A 13445-nucleotide genomic window follows, 5' to 3' on the forward strand; every position below is an offset into this window, starting at 1 on the left:
TTTTATTATTTGCTCGGCCACGTTGGGGTACAGCAATAGTGCTTACTGACTATAGTAAATTATGCTGTTACTCGCACCACGCTGATGATGTACCTCACAAATGCGAGGTACAGGAGATTACAGGGGTTTTCTTAATTTTGGGACATTTTCTTGATTGTGTTTTACGGGAAGTGTACGTTATGTGATAAGAAGTGCGTTCTACAGCACCTTTTTTTTAACAGGTTTTTATCTATTTACTCCTGCGTAGAAACACACGCTCTTGGTTTCATTTTCACCCATTTCATAAAAAAAACGATATTCGATAGCTGGACTTTCGGAAGAACGGTTGATCTTCGATTCTCGGAAAATGTTAGGAAGTCAGCAATGCTCATCCATAGCGCTAGTGAATAATGGATGGATTAATGCAAAGCTCTTAAAAACAAAGGAGCAACGATCGGACTACAGAAAGTTTGTGATAGCTTCCCGGTTTTCCCGGTTTTTTTCCGAAAAAATAAAATTCCCGGCCAATTCCCGGTTTTCCCGGTTGAGTGGCCACCCTGATTTTTTTGCTGAAATTTATCTGATGTTTGGGAATATTTTTGGAATCCAATGGGAATATTTTTGGAATGCGCCATGAATTATAGCGTTTTTTTTTGTTATGACAATGTGCTCTGATATTCGTTTAATTTATATTCTCCTCTGCACGCAATACCATCTTTGTATTGGTCAATCAAATCAAATCAATATTGTCCCGTTTTGTAATCACACTTTTTTGCGACAATCGCTGATTTCAAGATTTTTCGACAGTTGCAGATTGGGGATTTTGCTACTATCACACAATTTGGATGTTGTGACAGTGGCAGACATTACGCAGTTTTTGCGACAAAGTTTTGCAAACTGTACCACAAACCTAATTAAAATATAAAATTGAAAATGTTGTCGCAATTTTTTTACTGCAAAATAATGTCGCCAAATCAGGTGACGATATTTCTTTGCAAAATCCTGTCATAAAATCTCGACGAAAAATCTAGTCGCGATATTAAATCGCAAAATGTAGGCAAATTATTTTGCCGCAAAACTAAAATTTCAACGTAACAAAAAGTTCTAGAAAAAAAAATCCAAACAATCACTCTTTATTGTGTGAAGTTCAGCTAAATACGTGCTGAGTGTATAAAATCAGCGTTAAACGTCGAAGTAAAATTGAAGAGTTTTAAAAGTAAAGAAAAAAAAGTTAGCTAAATTCTTGTTTTCTTAGAAAATTCGATGTCCCGCTTTTTTTTTATTATGCGTTACAACTATTCATCAGATCTATCTGCTCCAGTAAATATTTAGGCTACAGTAATTTCTGTAGTATGACACCGGATAACCATCTACTTGAACTCGTTTTTCGTCTTGATTGATTGTGAATGATTTCGGATACTGTAACTTGCTTACAAAACCAATAAAATGCTAAAATAAATTGAAGGAAAAAAAACTATTCTTGCATAAAAAGCACTATCTCAATTAAACATATTTAAATTGATTTATTATTCGTTAAATAGTAGAGCTCAGCAATCACAATAAACTGCCAATAGAAACTGTTCAATACCGAAAAGGGTTTGCAAAAAGGGGACATGTTTTTCGTTTGTTTTATAGCAAGTGGAGTCTTTTAGCTCCCTTTGCTCTCTGTACGTATGCCCTTCGTTCTTTAGCATTGATATTGATTTAAAGAAAGAAAGAAAACTGAGCGATAGAGAGCGTATTCAGATCGTTTACACTCTTTGCTTTTAACGCTTGCACGTCGTTTTAGTTCACAAGAGGTACAAAAACAGGAGCATATTTCCAGCTACACAGACACACAGACAAAGGCACTAAAAATTAAACGTTCTTAGAAACTTCTGATAGGAAAACTAATGCAATGTAAATGTAACAAGCTGCGCGGGAATCATAATATTATAACATTTCGCCTTTCCGCATTCATATATTGGCACGACAGGTTTTGTTTTTTGATAAATATGTTTGGATTGGAAGAAAACAAGGGAAAGCAGTACAATATAACACTACTACGACGGGCTCTGGGAGGAAATCAATCTACGGAAGCGGTATACAACGTTGTGTCCTCTGTCGTGAGGGAAGAAATCGGCCCGTCAACCGTCTGGCTCAGTACCGAACCGGTGTCCAGCAGCCGGTCGTCTCGTCCCGCCGGAAGTAGTGCGGATTGTTGTTGCGGAAGACGGTAACGGCCGGGAACTGATTGTCCTGAATGTATCTAAGTGTGGCACGGACCTTTTTGGGAGTATTGAAACAGCACAGTTGTAGTATATTGTAGTTTTGTAGTCCTCCTTATCCCATTCACGCATCCCGCTTTACTCACCTGCATGGCAAAGTGTGGCGGTTCCACCTCCGGACTGGTGGAAAGATGCTTCAGTATAAACTCATCGCTCTGCGCCAACCAAAGATCAACGCCGCGCAGTGGATCGTAATTGAATGGACCGATGCGCAGCATACCAACAGCGGCATCATATATATCTAGCACCTGCGAAAAGGGGAAAGGATCATTGTTAGAATTGTATGGTCTTAGAGTTGATGCCTTTCTCATAATGCACCTACCTGATGGCTGCCAGTAAAGTGTCGCGCCATGCGCAGTGGCAGATCCGGTCCCTTGTCCGGGAAGTTGGCGGGAAAGATTTCGCCCGTCTTGATGTTCACGCCGACGCCGTAGATGATCGGCCAGTTGATGTCATCGCGCACCATCGTGTTGAGCTCGCCGACGCACGACTGGGTCAGATCGATCTCCAGCGGATGTTTGTGGAATGATTCTGAAGGTGGTGGAGGAAACAAATAAATGAAGAGAAATGTGTTAAAAATAAGTCAAATCTTGTCAAGTCTTTAGGAGATACTCTCAACCTCAATATCCATTTTCATTACATTACATGTTTAAGCTGTTATGGATTCTGTAATTTCCTTTAAAAACAACCATAGAATATCATCCAAAAGATCATATTTTTCACAAGGATCCGTGATAAAAATAATGCATTATTCTAGATAAAAACAAACTAAGAACATATTACACGCTGTAGATATGCGGTACCAAATTGGTGCTAGAACCTTCGTGTCATATTGTAGAATCAACTAGAGCTACAATTTATAGCAAAAAAACAAACTCCTTATCGCTAACGAGCGCAATGCTCCGGAATGGGGAATGTCTAATGTGGTGGTGAAAATGAGGATTTTTTGTTACAAGCAATATTGAGTATGGTCATGTTTGTTCGCAGATTAGTTGGAATATGATTTACCGTATCCATAAAAAATGCAAGCAAAATGCTAATTTCTTTTTTTAATAGTTACTGTATTTATTTATTTTTTTACTGACCGAATTTGATAACATTTTCCGGGTAATATATGATGCCCAGTACACAAAAAGTGTCGGACAAGAAGACGTGTTAGAACGTGTTCACAGAACGTCATCTGCATCATGGTAGGAACGCTGTGAAATGTTGGTTCTCAGCACGTTAGGACAATCGACAAAAATCCGTTCGTTGCTCAAGGTTTTGCGTTTGAGGCAAAAGAACTCCGTTGGAGCCAAAGCCTCTATAAACTATTCAAACAACAACAGGCCATTTTTTCGTTGCATGTATCTAATGCGAACGTTTCAATTTCGTCTTTATAAGAAAATACTAGCATAATATACAAAACTCCTATAGTTTTTTTATTATTAAAGCTTGGTCTACGTCTCTAAAAAGCAACAATTACATTTTCTTTAAAAATAGTCACAATAATTAATTATTTTAACCTTCACAAAGCTGTCACGGGCCGCATAATAAGCTCTCGAGGGCCACATGCGGCCGGCGGGCCGTAGTTTGGAGAACCCTGGTGTAGCACAGTTCATTTCTACCGTGGGCTCCCTGTTATAAAAAAATATTCTCAAAAATCAAGTAGGATGAACATCTCGCCTAATATGATAAGCGGGATGAGGAATGTGTGTCCCGAGGAACGAATTTTCGTCGTTCGCTTCAACGTGCTGAGGACCGCTGTGCTTATCAAATCCTTTTCTAACTTAAAAAAATGACCCGATTGGAGAGAACTATCCAATGCTGACCAGGACAGAGGTCTTCTTGAAGATAGAGAGCATATCCGTGAAATTGGAGGTTGTTACCACTGGTCGATCAGAACAGTAAGAGCAGGTGCTTGAAAACTATTGACGTCGTTATTCAACGGGATTTTTTGTGTCTGAGCGTCTAAGATCACCCAGAGAAACCTTTTTCGGCAAGGGGGGGGGGGGGGGGGGGGGGATACCGTGTTAAAAAGCCAAAAAGACACCTGGGCTAGCAATCGACTGGTAATGGATCGTGCTTATTGCATCTCGGATACTACTCTAACAATTCAATAGCGCAAAACAAAATCACAACTACCAGGAAATTTTCAATGATATAGCATAAGGAATGGCATTCGGAGCTCCCAATGATAGATAATAAGATAATTTGTTGATAGCCCCGAAACACACCTATCAATATTTGTATGTTAAATGACCTATGATTTGAAAGTTGTGAATTCAAACTTATTATAATTTGACCGTTAGTTAAATGAGCATTATTTACAAAATAGCTATCACCCTTTTCTTGACCGATTTCCTTTTGAAGTCATTGAAGATCATTGAATTCTTCGTATTGCACCGGATGGCACACATTTATCTCACAAAACACAAGATGTCCTACTACTACGTTGTCTCTTACATCAGAACAAACAACATCACACACACTCGTGCATAACATCACTCCGTCTGGTTGATTGGTGTCAATTTTTTGATTTAATTATTTTCTAATTGACCTTTCGTCGACGACCGACGGACCGACCGGGACCGAGCGGGAACTAAATGGTCCCTCTCCAGTCTCTCGATCTCCCACCGTGTTTGATGGTCGTTTGCACTTGATTGAATTAAGTGGCCATTAGAATGGGGACCGGCGTGACCAGCGCGCAGGGAGAAAGAGATGAAGAGAGTATGCGGTTCATTCATATTTGATCGTGAATAAAGAGGGATACTTTGCCGGTCGGGTGTAAGAACACGTACTATCCATTACTTTTTTGCTTTTCTGCTCTCCCATCAGAGACGACGCTTGGTCTTAATGTACTTGAATGAATCTAAAAGTACGCTGGAACCCATTCTTCCATTCCTTCACGGTCCGGTTGCTCCCATTTCTCGCCGCGAGGATTCAATTAAATGCATTACTCTTCATTCAATTAAAATTGAAGGAAGCAAACCAAGTCCAACTGCATGGCCACCGCGAGAGAGGGTGATTAACACTTCTTAGGAGAAGGTTCAACAACAGCATACACCACCGTGGCTGCCCTACCCATATAGGATGGGTGTAACAAATTAGCCTGCCAACCGGTTCTGTCCTGTACGATACAAAAAAAAACCAACACGGCCACTATACCATCACCAGCATAAAACAACTAATGCATGCGTGCGCAGAGACAAAAAGGAGGAGCCTTCAGGGCATCATATCTCCACTCCCGATGGGTGGGTGTTTGATGTCCGTTCCGGTGGTCAATTATAATTTACGAGACGACGATGTTACAATCACTATAATTAAATTTCTTACACCGCGGAAAGCAGTACCCCATTACAATCACCAACACCAGCGCCGGATCGTGGGCAAAGATCCGTCGAGAATGATGAATGAGAAATAAGAGTCGTACAGATACACATGCGTACACACTGCAGCAATTCATTCCCTTTGGGGCATTCGATTCGATGCAATAAATTATGTACCGCCTGCGGACATTAATAGCCTATTACTGGCCATGCAAGTCTTGTGATTAGCGTGTCGCTTAGTGCGAAACTGCCAAATAACCAAACACCTCGTGATAAATTGACCTTTTATCGTTATATGTTATGCATTTGATTGCGAAATTGCGAAATATTGGTTTAAATGGCATCGTCACGGCGAAGATTAAATAGGTGTTTAAAATTGATTGGGTCCGTTTTCATTCCAACAAACCAGTATAATCGATTACAGAGCAATTTCATAAACTTATCATGGGTTAATGTATAATGAGCGGTAATAAATCAATTCAGTTTCCTATTTTTTAACACTTATTACATGCTTCAATGCTGCTTTCCGGTTGCCTGACTATGCAAATGTAGACTCGAATGCTTTTTTTTAAATTACCCATACAAATAATACTTGCTAGTACCACTTAATGTCACAACTATTCAAGAGAAAGTGTTGTCTTTTTGAAGTAAAATTGATTAAAATCGTTGAAGGCGTTGGAACTTCATACTAGTGATGGGTAAAGTTTGCAAAAATGCGGAGTCGATTCCGTCCCAACTAAGGAAGGTAGGTCCGCTCAGCATTATCTGGAGTCGTTCGGAATCGTCTGGAACCGTTTGGAGTCGTCCGGAATCGGCTGTAATCGGATTCGTCCGGAGTCGTCCGATATCGGTTGGAGTCGGAGTTGGAATCGTCCGGAGACGACTGGAGTCGACCTTTGAAACAAAAGCCTATTCACGCAAGGTGAAAGACAAAAAAACACAACGAAATGAATTATCTGATCACAAGCACGACTCCGAATGATTCCAACTCCTAAAGACTCCGGCCGACTCCGACTCCGGACGACTCCGGACGACTCTGGACGACTCTGACTCCGGGCAAAACTAGTGGTTCCGATTTTGTCGGAGTCGGAATCGGACTAATAATAGCCGGAGTCGGATCGGAGTCTTGGGTGCGCTGCAGAGAGCACATCAATACTTCATCTTACGATGGAAAGAAGTTTCAATGAATTTATAACTCTAAATAAAAAGATTCATCGATAGGTATTGAGCAACTCAATTTATATAATTAATTACGGCTCAGTTAGTTCGTTCTTTAAATGTTCTTGGCTCGAATGTGAATTTGCTTTTAAATTGGAATGGGAACGAGAGTTTCTATAATTTAGAAATGGACAATCCATCCTCTTGGTAGGTTAATAATGGTAGGAGCTAGTTTCAGTTCGTTTTGATTTGTCTCATCTTAATCTCAATAGTATCAAGATGTAATCTTCTTCTTCTTCTTTGGCACAATAACCGTTGTCAGCCAAGGCCTGCCTGTAGTAACAGCTAGTGTGGGGTTTGGATTTCAGTGACTTACTGATTACACATAGCAGGATAGTCAGTACTACATATGACGGCACGGTCCATTCGGGGCTTGAACGCATGACGAGCATGTTTTTAGGTCGTACGAGTTGATAACTGTGCCACCGAACCGACCCTATTAAGATGTACGCGGACCATAGGAAGTATAATATACAATTTTTTGAATGATAAACCATAACTTAGAATGTCCAAAAACTGGTTTGATTGCGTTCTATCTAAAATATTCTCTATCAAAATTTTTGACTTTTATAAATATTACAAACAGATTATTTCAACAGAAACATTAAGAACATATTCTTATCGGAGTATCGATTATTAAAATTGGCTCCCTCTGTGTGCATGTGCATGAGAGGCGGTACCAAATTTCCGTTCCAAAATAGTCCAATTATTTTACCTTGTCCCAAAAAAATCCAATATCCCACTGCAATTTGATAAGGTTGTTTATCAACACTGCAGGGAAGAGATGCCGGACATTAGACGATTTGTCTAACACCTGGGCGTGAAGGGGGGAAAACGGTCAGTAGACTCCCCATCTACCATTATAGCACATGTGACGGCAGCATGAGCCGTAAAAGCGTAGCAGTGCCGGATAGAAATACTAATGGCGTTACCTAATCTTTTTCTATCATCAATTTAGAGAAAGTATCTTGCTCTCCGCCGCAGGGATTTCGGTACGATGGTGGTACCAAGGTACACACAAACACACAAAGAAGGATGATTTAAGCTTCACAAATCCATACGATGCATACGATCCTGCTGCTAGAGTGTGCGGACAGTGTGGATCCTTATATCGTCATTAAATTTTGACTAAGCTTTATTGGAAAGGGATTGATTTTTTCGTCCCTTCGACTTGTTATTTTTCCGATGAGTTTGGTCAAAACAATGTCCAGGAGAGATGGAGTGGATTATTAATTATTCGAAACCCCCTTTTTTACCAGTGTCCCAACGGACCGGCAGGATCGAATGGCTTTGTTGCATTACACTATTAATCGAAGCGTCAGTTTGCGTGTGATTTGCTACAGAACATGAGAAACGAGGTTTCGTACCGAACTCGCACTGCCATAATTGCAATAGAGAAAAGAGGCGTACACAGGCAAATATAGGCAAAAGGCGGTCGATAAAGCGGTGAATCCGCAACGAATACGTGGCATGGGAATCAATAGTACCGATGATTTATTGACGCACACAACAACGATCCGTGTGAACACGGCGGTCTGTTTGGCGAAGATGTATTCCCTTCCCATTTGTGCCAACCGCCAGCCATCACCTTCACCTGCAGAAAACTATCATGCTTTATGTTTGGTTTGATCGTGCTTCGCGTGCAAAAAAAGGGAAAACGAACGAGCGCCGTTTTGGGATGGTACTAAATTTCACCACAACTCGACAACAGATCGATACGTGGACGAAGTTTCCTAGCGCCCTTCATCACTTCACCAGTCCCTCCCTCCCTCCCCGCTTAAGCAACGGGGCGGTTTTTAAATAGATTTCAATTCCATAATTATACCACCCCAAGCCGAACCACTCCAAGCGAGTGCGATCAATAGTGATTCATTCCGGGTGTGCAAGTGCTTCGCGCGTCCCTTTTGCAAATCCATTTGCCGTTTAGGATTTTTATGACCACTAAACTGGCAAAGCCTTTTGCCACAACCTCTGACTCGGTGGGCTCTGTGGGTCGCAGCAGCATCAGCATTTGCAAGGGAGGTGTGCAAGGTGGGCTTTTTTTTGTTTCGTGCCATTGCCGAGTGAAAGATTGCATCTCTGGACACAAATTCCACACCTTTTTATAATGCCGCCACTGTGGTGGTGGTGCTGTTTGTGCGCTGTTTGTGCACTTTTATAAGAAGAATATGGATGATTCAAGCCGCCGTCGTCGTCGTCGTTTGGTTTGATCTGTGTTTTGCTAGGTTAATGGTTCTGGACGGGCTGCAAAAAGCTGTAAAAGCACACGGTTACGGCGGTCACACTTACGCATAATATTACTGAACAGATCTTCCGCATAGCCCTGCGGATCGCTGAAGCCTCCAATAAGCTGTAGCTCGATGCGGCCTTCCGGGTAGCCGAACGCAAGCTCCTGGACGCGGGCGACCATCGCCGACACGGCCTCGTCCGTACCGTTGCCGTCCAGGTGTGCCAGTGCGATCGCACCGGAACCTTTTGGTGGATTAAAGAGAGAAAACAGAGGTAATTAATACTTTAATTTGCTACAAAGGCATTAAAGTAAGCCTTACCGGAATGCCGCACTACGACGATAATGCATGTGGTTGCATCGTCCGATCCTATTATGTTCACGTTTCGATCGTGTGGAGCGACGGCGGCCATTTCTCGCTGGCATACATACAGCAAGCCTGGTGCACCGACCTGTGAAAAGTATTTGAAAGTATTTTATAAATTTAGGGATAAGTCCTTGTTTGTGTGTTTCATAGCTTTTGAAAGAATTAATTAAGATAGGGAAATTCAAGGATACATTAACTGACTAATATAGAGATCTAAAGATAATACCAATGGTAGTTTTTACGAGCTATTTTTATATCTGGACATTCTCAAGTTATTCAAATGTTTCCGAAGTCTACTATTCCGACCTCATAAAACTCACGCCGTTTTTGTACACTTTCTCATGGTTTTCTGAGGTTTTTATAGACATGGGCCTTATTTTTTGAAGCAGGATAACTAACGAGTACCTGCATCCATGAAGTGAAGAGCGTGTTATTACGATACGTGGTTTCCGAACCGTCCAGAAGGCCTCAATGTCAAAAAAATGGTAAAAAACATGAGGCGTCAACATTAGGGTGCCGCCGCTACTAAAACAACTACTTCAGGAATACTGAAACACATGCTACATGGTATCTTTGCGGATAGCCTAACCATAGAAGCCTCTAATTTACTGCGCTTTTCGTTAATAGAACAACTAAGACTGAATGTTAAAACCTTTTGCCTAAGCAGATCAAAATTAGCACACCAATATTTCTTGTCTATCAATAATCTATTTTGGTTTCATTCAAATAACTGTCAAAGTTCTTTGCGGGCCGCATGTAGCTCGCGGGCCGCATCTGCTTTAGAGCATTAATTTCCAATGGGGGATTTAACTCTTGACACAAACTTGAAACTCATTCATACTGAATCAAATTACTTATGAGTTAAAACTATATCGCGAATTTACTTTCAATTCGTGAGTTGATTTGCTCTTTCGAGAATTACATTTCGATGAGAGATAGACTATCTTCGTCGACTGCTAAATCACACACAGTGACTTCAATCATTCGTGAGTTAACTCACACTATTGAGGCGTTATGCCCATCACTAATGACTGCATACATGCATTTAAAGGAACAAACAGCTAAAAAATCGTAGAAAATTTAAGGAAATTTCAAATGACTGTATAACATGATACTCAGCCGATACAGGGTTTCCCACGATTTATTGGTTGGTTCCCACGATTTATTGGTGCGTTCCCACGATTTTTTGGTCATTTCCCATAATTTTTTGGTAGCAACCCACGATTTATTGGTCGGTTCCCAAATATTATTGGTCGGTTCCCAAATATTATTGGTCGTTTCCCAAATATTATTGGTCGGTTCCCAAATATAATATAATATAATACCGACCAATAATATTTGGGAAACGACCAATAATATTTGGGAACCGACCAATAATATTTGGGAACCGACCAATAAATCGTGGGTTGCTACCAAAAAATTATGGGAAATGACCAAAAAATCGTGGGAACGCACCAATAAATCGTGGGAACCAACCAATAAATCGTGGGAAACCCTGTAAAAGCTTAAGAAGATGACATCGTCTTGGTCCAAAAGTCTAAGAACCAGCATTCTTAAATTCTATATAAATGTTAACAAATAATGCCATCTGCGAGGAATTGTCTAATAATATACATAATACATTGTATCCATTTAACTAAACATACCGTTTTCGTAGGAATCGAGAGAAGCTGTGTGGCTGTTTCCCGGTACACCGGATGCTCCAGGAACAGAGCGTGCGTGTTGATGGGACGTTCGTCCTGTATCACACCGTTCAGCACCAGCACCATGGTGAGTTGAGGTCCGGTTGCTCGAATGATCTGTTGTATCTGCAGTAAGCAAAGGCGGATGTCTCCCCTGCTTGGATGTCACTTCCTTCAGTTCACTTCCGGCCTTTTGTTGTTGTTGATGAAAAGCACTGTGCGAGAAAAAAGGCAGAGAGAAAGTCCTGTTTTAGAGTGATTGTGATCTTGACGGTTGGTATGACGCATTGATGTCTAATCTACTGCAACGATCGCAATGACACACAGCGGACGATTCAAACATACATTTAGTTTTTTTTCTGTTTTGGATGGATGTGATTTGATGTTTTGATTAATCATTCATGTTCACATGTGGCCATTTCAGTGTGAGCAGCGGAAAATCACACTTTGAACGGTGTACATCATGGCGATGATGATGATGATGCAAACGAGTCACCTGCGAGGTCGCTCACAACGTCGCCGGGCGAAGACATACACCACCGCCCGCCGCCATCGATCGATTTTGACATTTTATGCTACAATGCGCGTCCATGCCGGAGCTCTGCGGTCTTTCGACGGAGTGTACAGCAAACCTAGTGCGGCTTGCTACATGCCGACGGGCGCACCCATCCGCGGGCGATCCACGCTGTCATATTGCCCGTTTGATGGTTGATTAAATTATAGAGATTATAGAGACGCGCGCCTAGGATCGCACGCTCGGGGAGGGTAACTCTTCCTCGAATCGCAGCAGAGGAGACTGCACAGAGCGAAGGACTGCACTGACACATTGCAGGGGAAGGAAAAAGCAGAATGTGTCTCTTCACCCTGCGGGGGACGACTCCTTCTCGTAAAGGGGCCTCGCCCCCTTTCCTTGCGCTTTTGTGAGGCGTATGATGATGGATGATTAATGATAAAACCAACTTCACACAAAACGCAGTCAGCCGACGGACGCACGCACGCGTACCGTCGGCAGTTTTGAGTCATCACTTCACTCCACAAAGCACAAACTTCTGCCATTGCCTAACGCGATCTTTCTATTTCCTATTCACTACTGCTGCACAGCGGAGGAACTGTGCTCCGGTCGGCGGACGGTGACGTTTGCCGGCAACAATCCTCAAACGGCTGGGTCAGTAGTGTATTATCTTAAAACGATGGACATCTTTCGCCCGTGAATGGGAGGAACTGATGTGGTTAGCTGAAAATCATAATTCACCGCACCGGAGCGGCCTCGCCTGTTTCCGCCTCTCTTTGGGACGACGCTTTCGTGCGATGCCCAGTTATGATCGATGCAGCTGTGCAGGCTCTGTGAGAAAAAAAGTAGGTGCGTCTCTAATGGTTCGTTTTATCTCCGCTTTCCTACTTTACGTCGCCCAAGTCACAATACAAACAGTACAAACCGTACATCATTACATCGTCGAGCGCCGTCGTCCTTCGTCATCTGCAGCGCGCGCGCGGGTTGCGAAGTACGATCAAATGAGTGCATTGTTGGTTTGCCGACGCAATCAACATTCTTCCTTCCTACTATTGGTTTTGCGGTCGAGCCTCGTAATTGCATTGTAACGCGCCCGTCGGAAGGAAGCGATGGAGATCGAGGGAGAAGCGGAGGGAAAGAGAATGGCAACAATGTAGAAGGTTGAAAGTAATGTTGCGAAAAAAAAATGAGAAGGAAATTAGATTTTCCATAACAAGCTAAAGCTCTTCACTCTTTCGTTTCCACTCTCCCTCTCTCGCTATCGGAGTCGATTGATTGTTTTCATCAGTGGGTCAGATGTTTGATGGATGCTGTTTTGTCGGCACTCCACAGGGTTAGGATTATTTTTCAATGTTGCTTACGCGCATTGTTTGGTTTGTAATTTGCAAGCCGATTGGTAATTTGTTTACTTTCAACAGATGAGATGCGCCAACACTATGTACTTGTGAAGTTAAGATTTTACAATTAAGTACTTCTTATATTTACAAATACTTATTTAAATGGGATTTGATGCTGCAACGCATTTTGAGCCGGTCTCGTAGTACAGTCGTCAACTCGTACGACGTAACAACATGCCCGTCAAGGGTTCAATCCCCAAATAGACCGCGCCGCCATACGTAGGACTGACTATCCTGCTATGGGGGGGAATCAATTAGTCACTGAAAGCCAAGCCCACAAGTGGGTACAGGCAGGCCTTGACCGACATCGGTTGTTGAGCCAAAGAAGAAGAAGAAGATGCTGCAACGTTCGTTATGGTTAATTGAGCAGTGTCACAGGTAAAAAGTGAATATATTAAAGAAAAAAATAAGGTCACTTAGTTTAAAAGTTAATGTTTAGAAAGTGTTTGTAGTAGTAAAGTAGTATTTCAAAGATTGCCACAACTACAA

General features: G+C 41.9%; 1 protein-coding gene across 3 annotated transcripts in view; it reads right to left on the bottom strand.

Moving 5' to 3' along the window:
• Positions 1-1478: 1478 nt before the first annotated feature.
• The window catches only part of LOC1270999 (protein N-terminal asparagine amidohydrolase), a 36503-nt gene continuing 24536 nt past the window's right edge, over positions 1479-13445 (bottom strand). For all 3 annotated transcript variants that reach the window (XM_061662655.1, XM_061662657.1, XM_061662656.1), the window contains 6 exons: positions 11013-11263; positions 9322-9451; positions 9062-9244; positions 2569-2777; positions 2333-2494; positions 1479-2244 (listed from right to left, as the gene is read on the bottom strand). In XM_061662655.1, coding sequence (XP_061518639.1) covers positions 2119-2244; positions 2333-2494; positions 2569-2777; positions 9062-9244; positions 9322-9451; positions 11013-11135 — 933 coding nt within the window. In that variant the 5' untranslated portion in view covers positions 11136-11263 and the 3' untranslated portion in view covers positions 1479-2118. The remainder of the gene's footprint in view (positions 2245-2332; positions 2495-2568; positions 2778-9061; positions 9245-9321; positions 9452-11012; positions 11264-13445) is intronic.

This window comes from Anopheles gambiae, chromosome 3 (assembly GCF_943734735.2).
Source record: "Anopheles gambiae chromosome 3, idAnoGambNW_F1_1, whole genome shotgun sequence".
Lineage (NCBI taxonomy): Eukaryota > Metazoa > Arthropoda > Insecta > Diptera > Culicidae > Anopheles > Anopheles gambiae.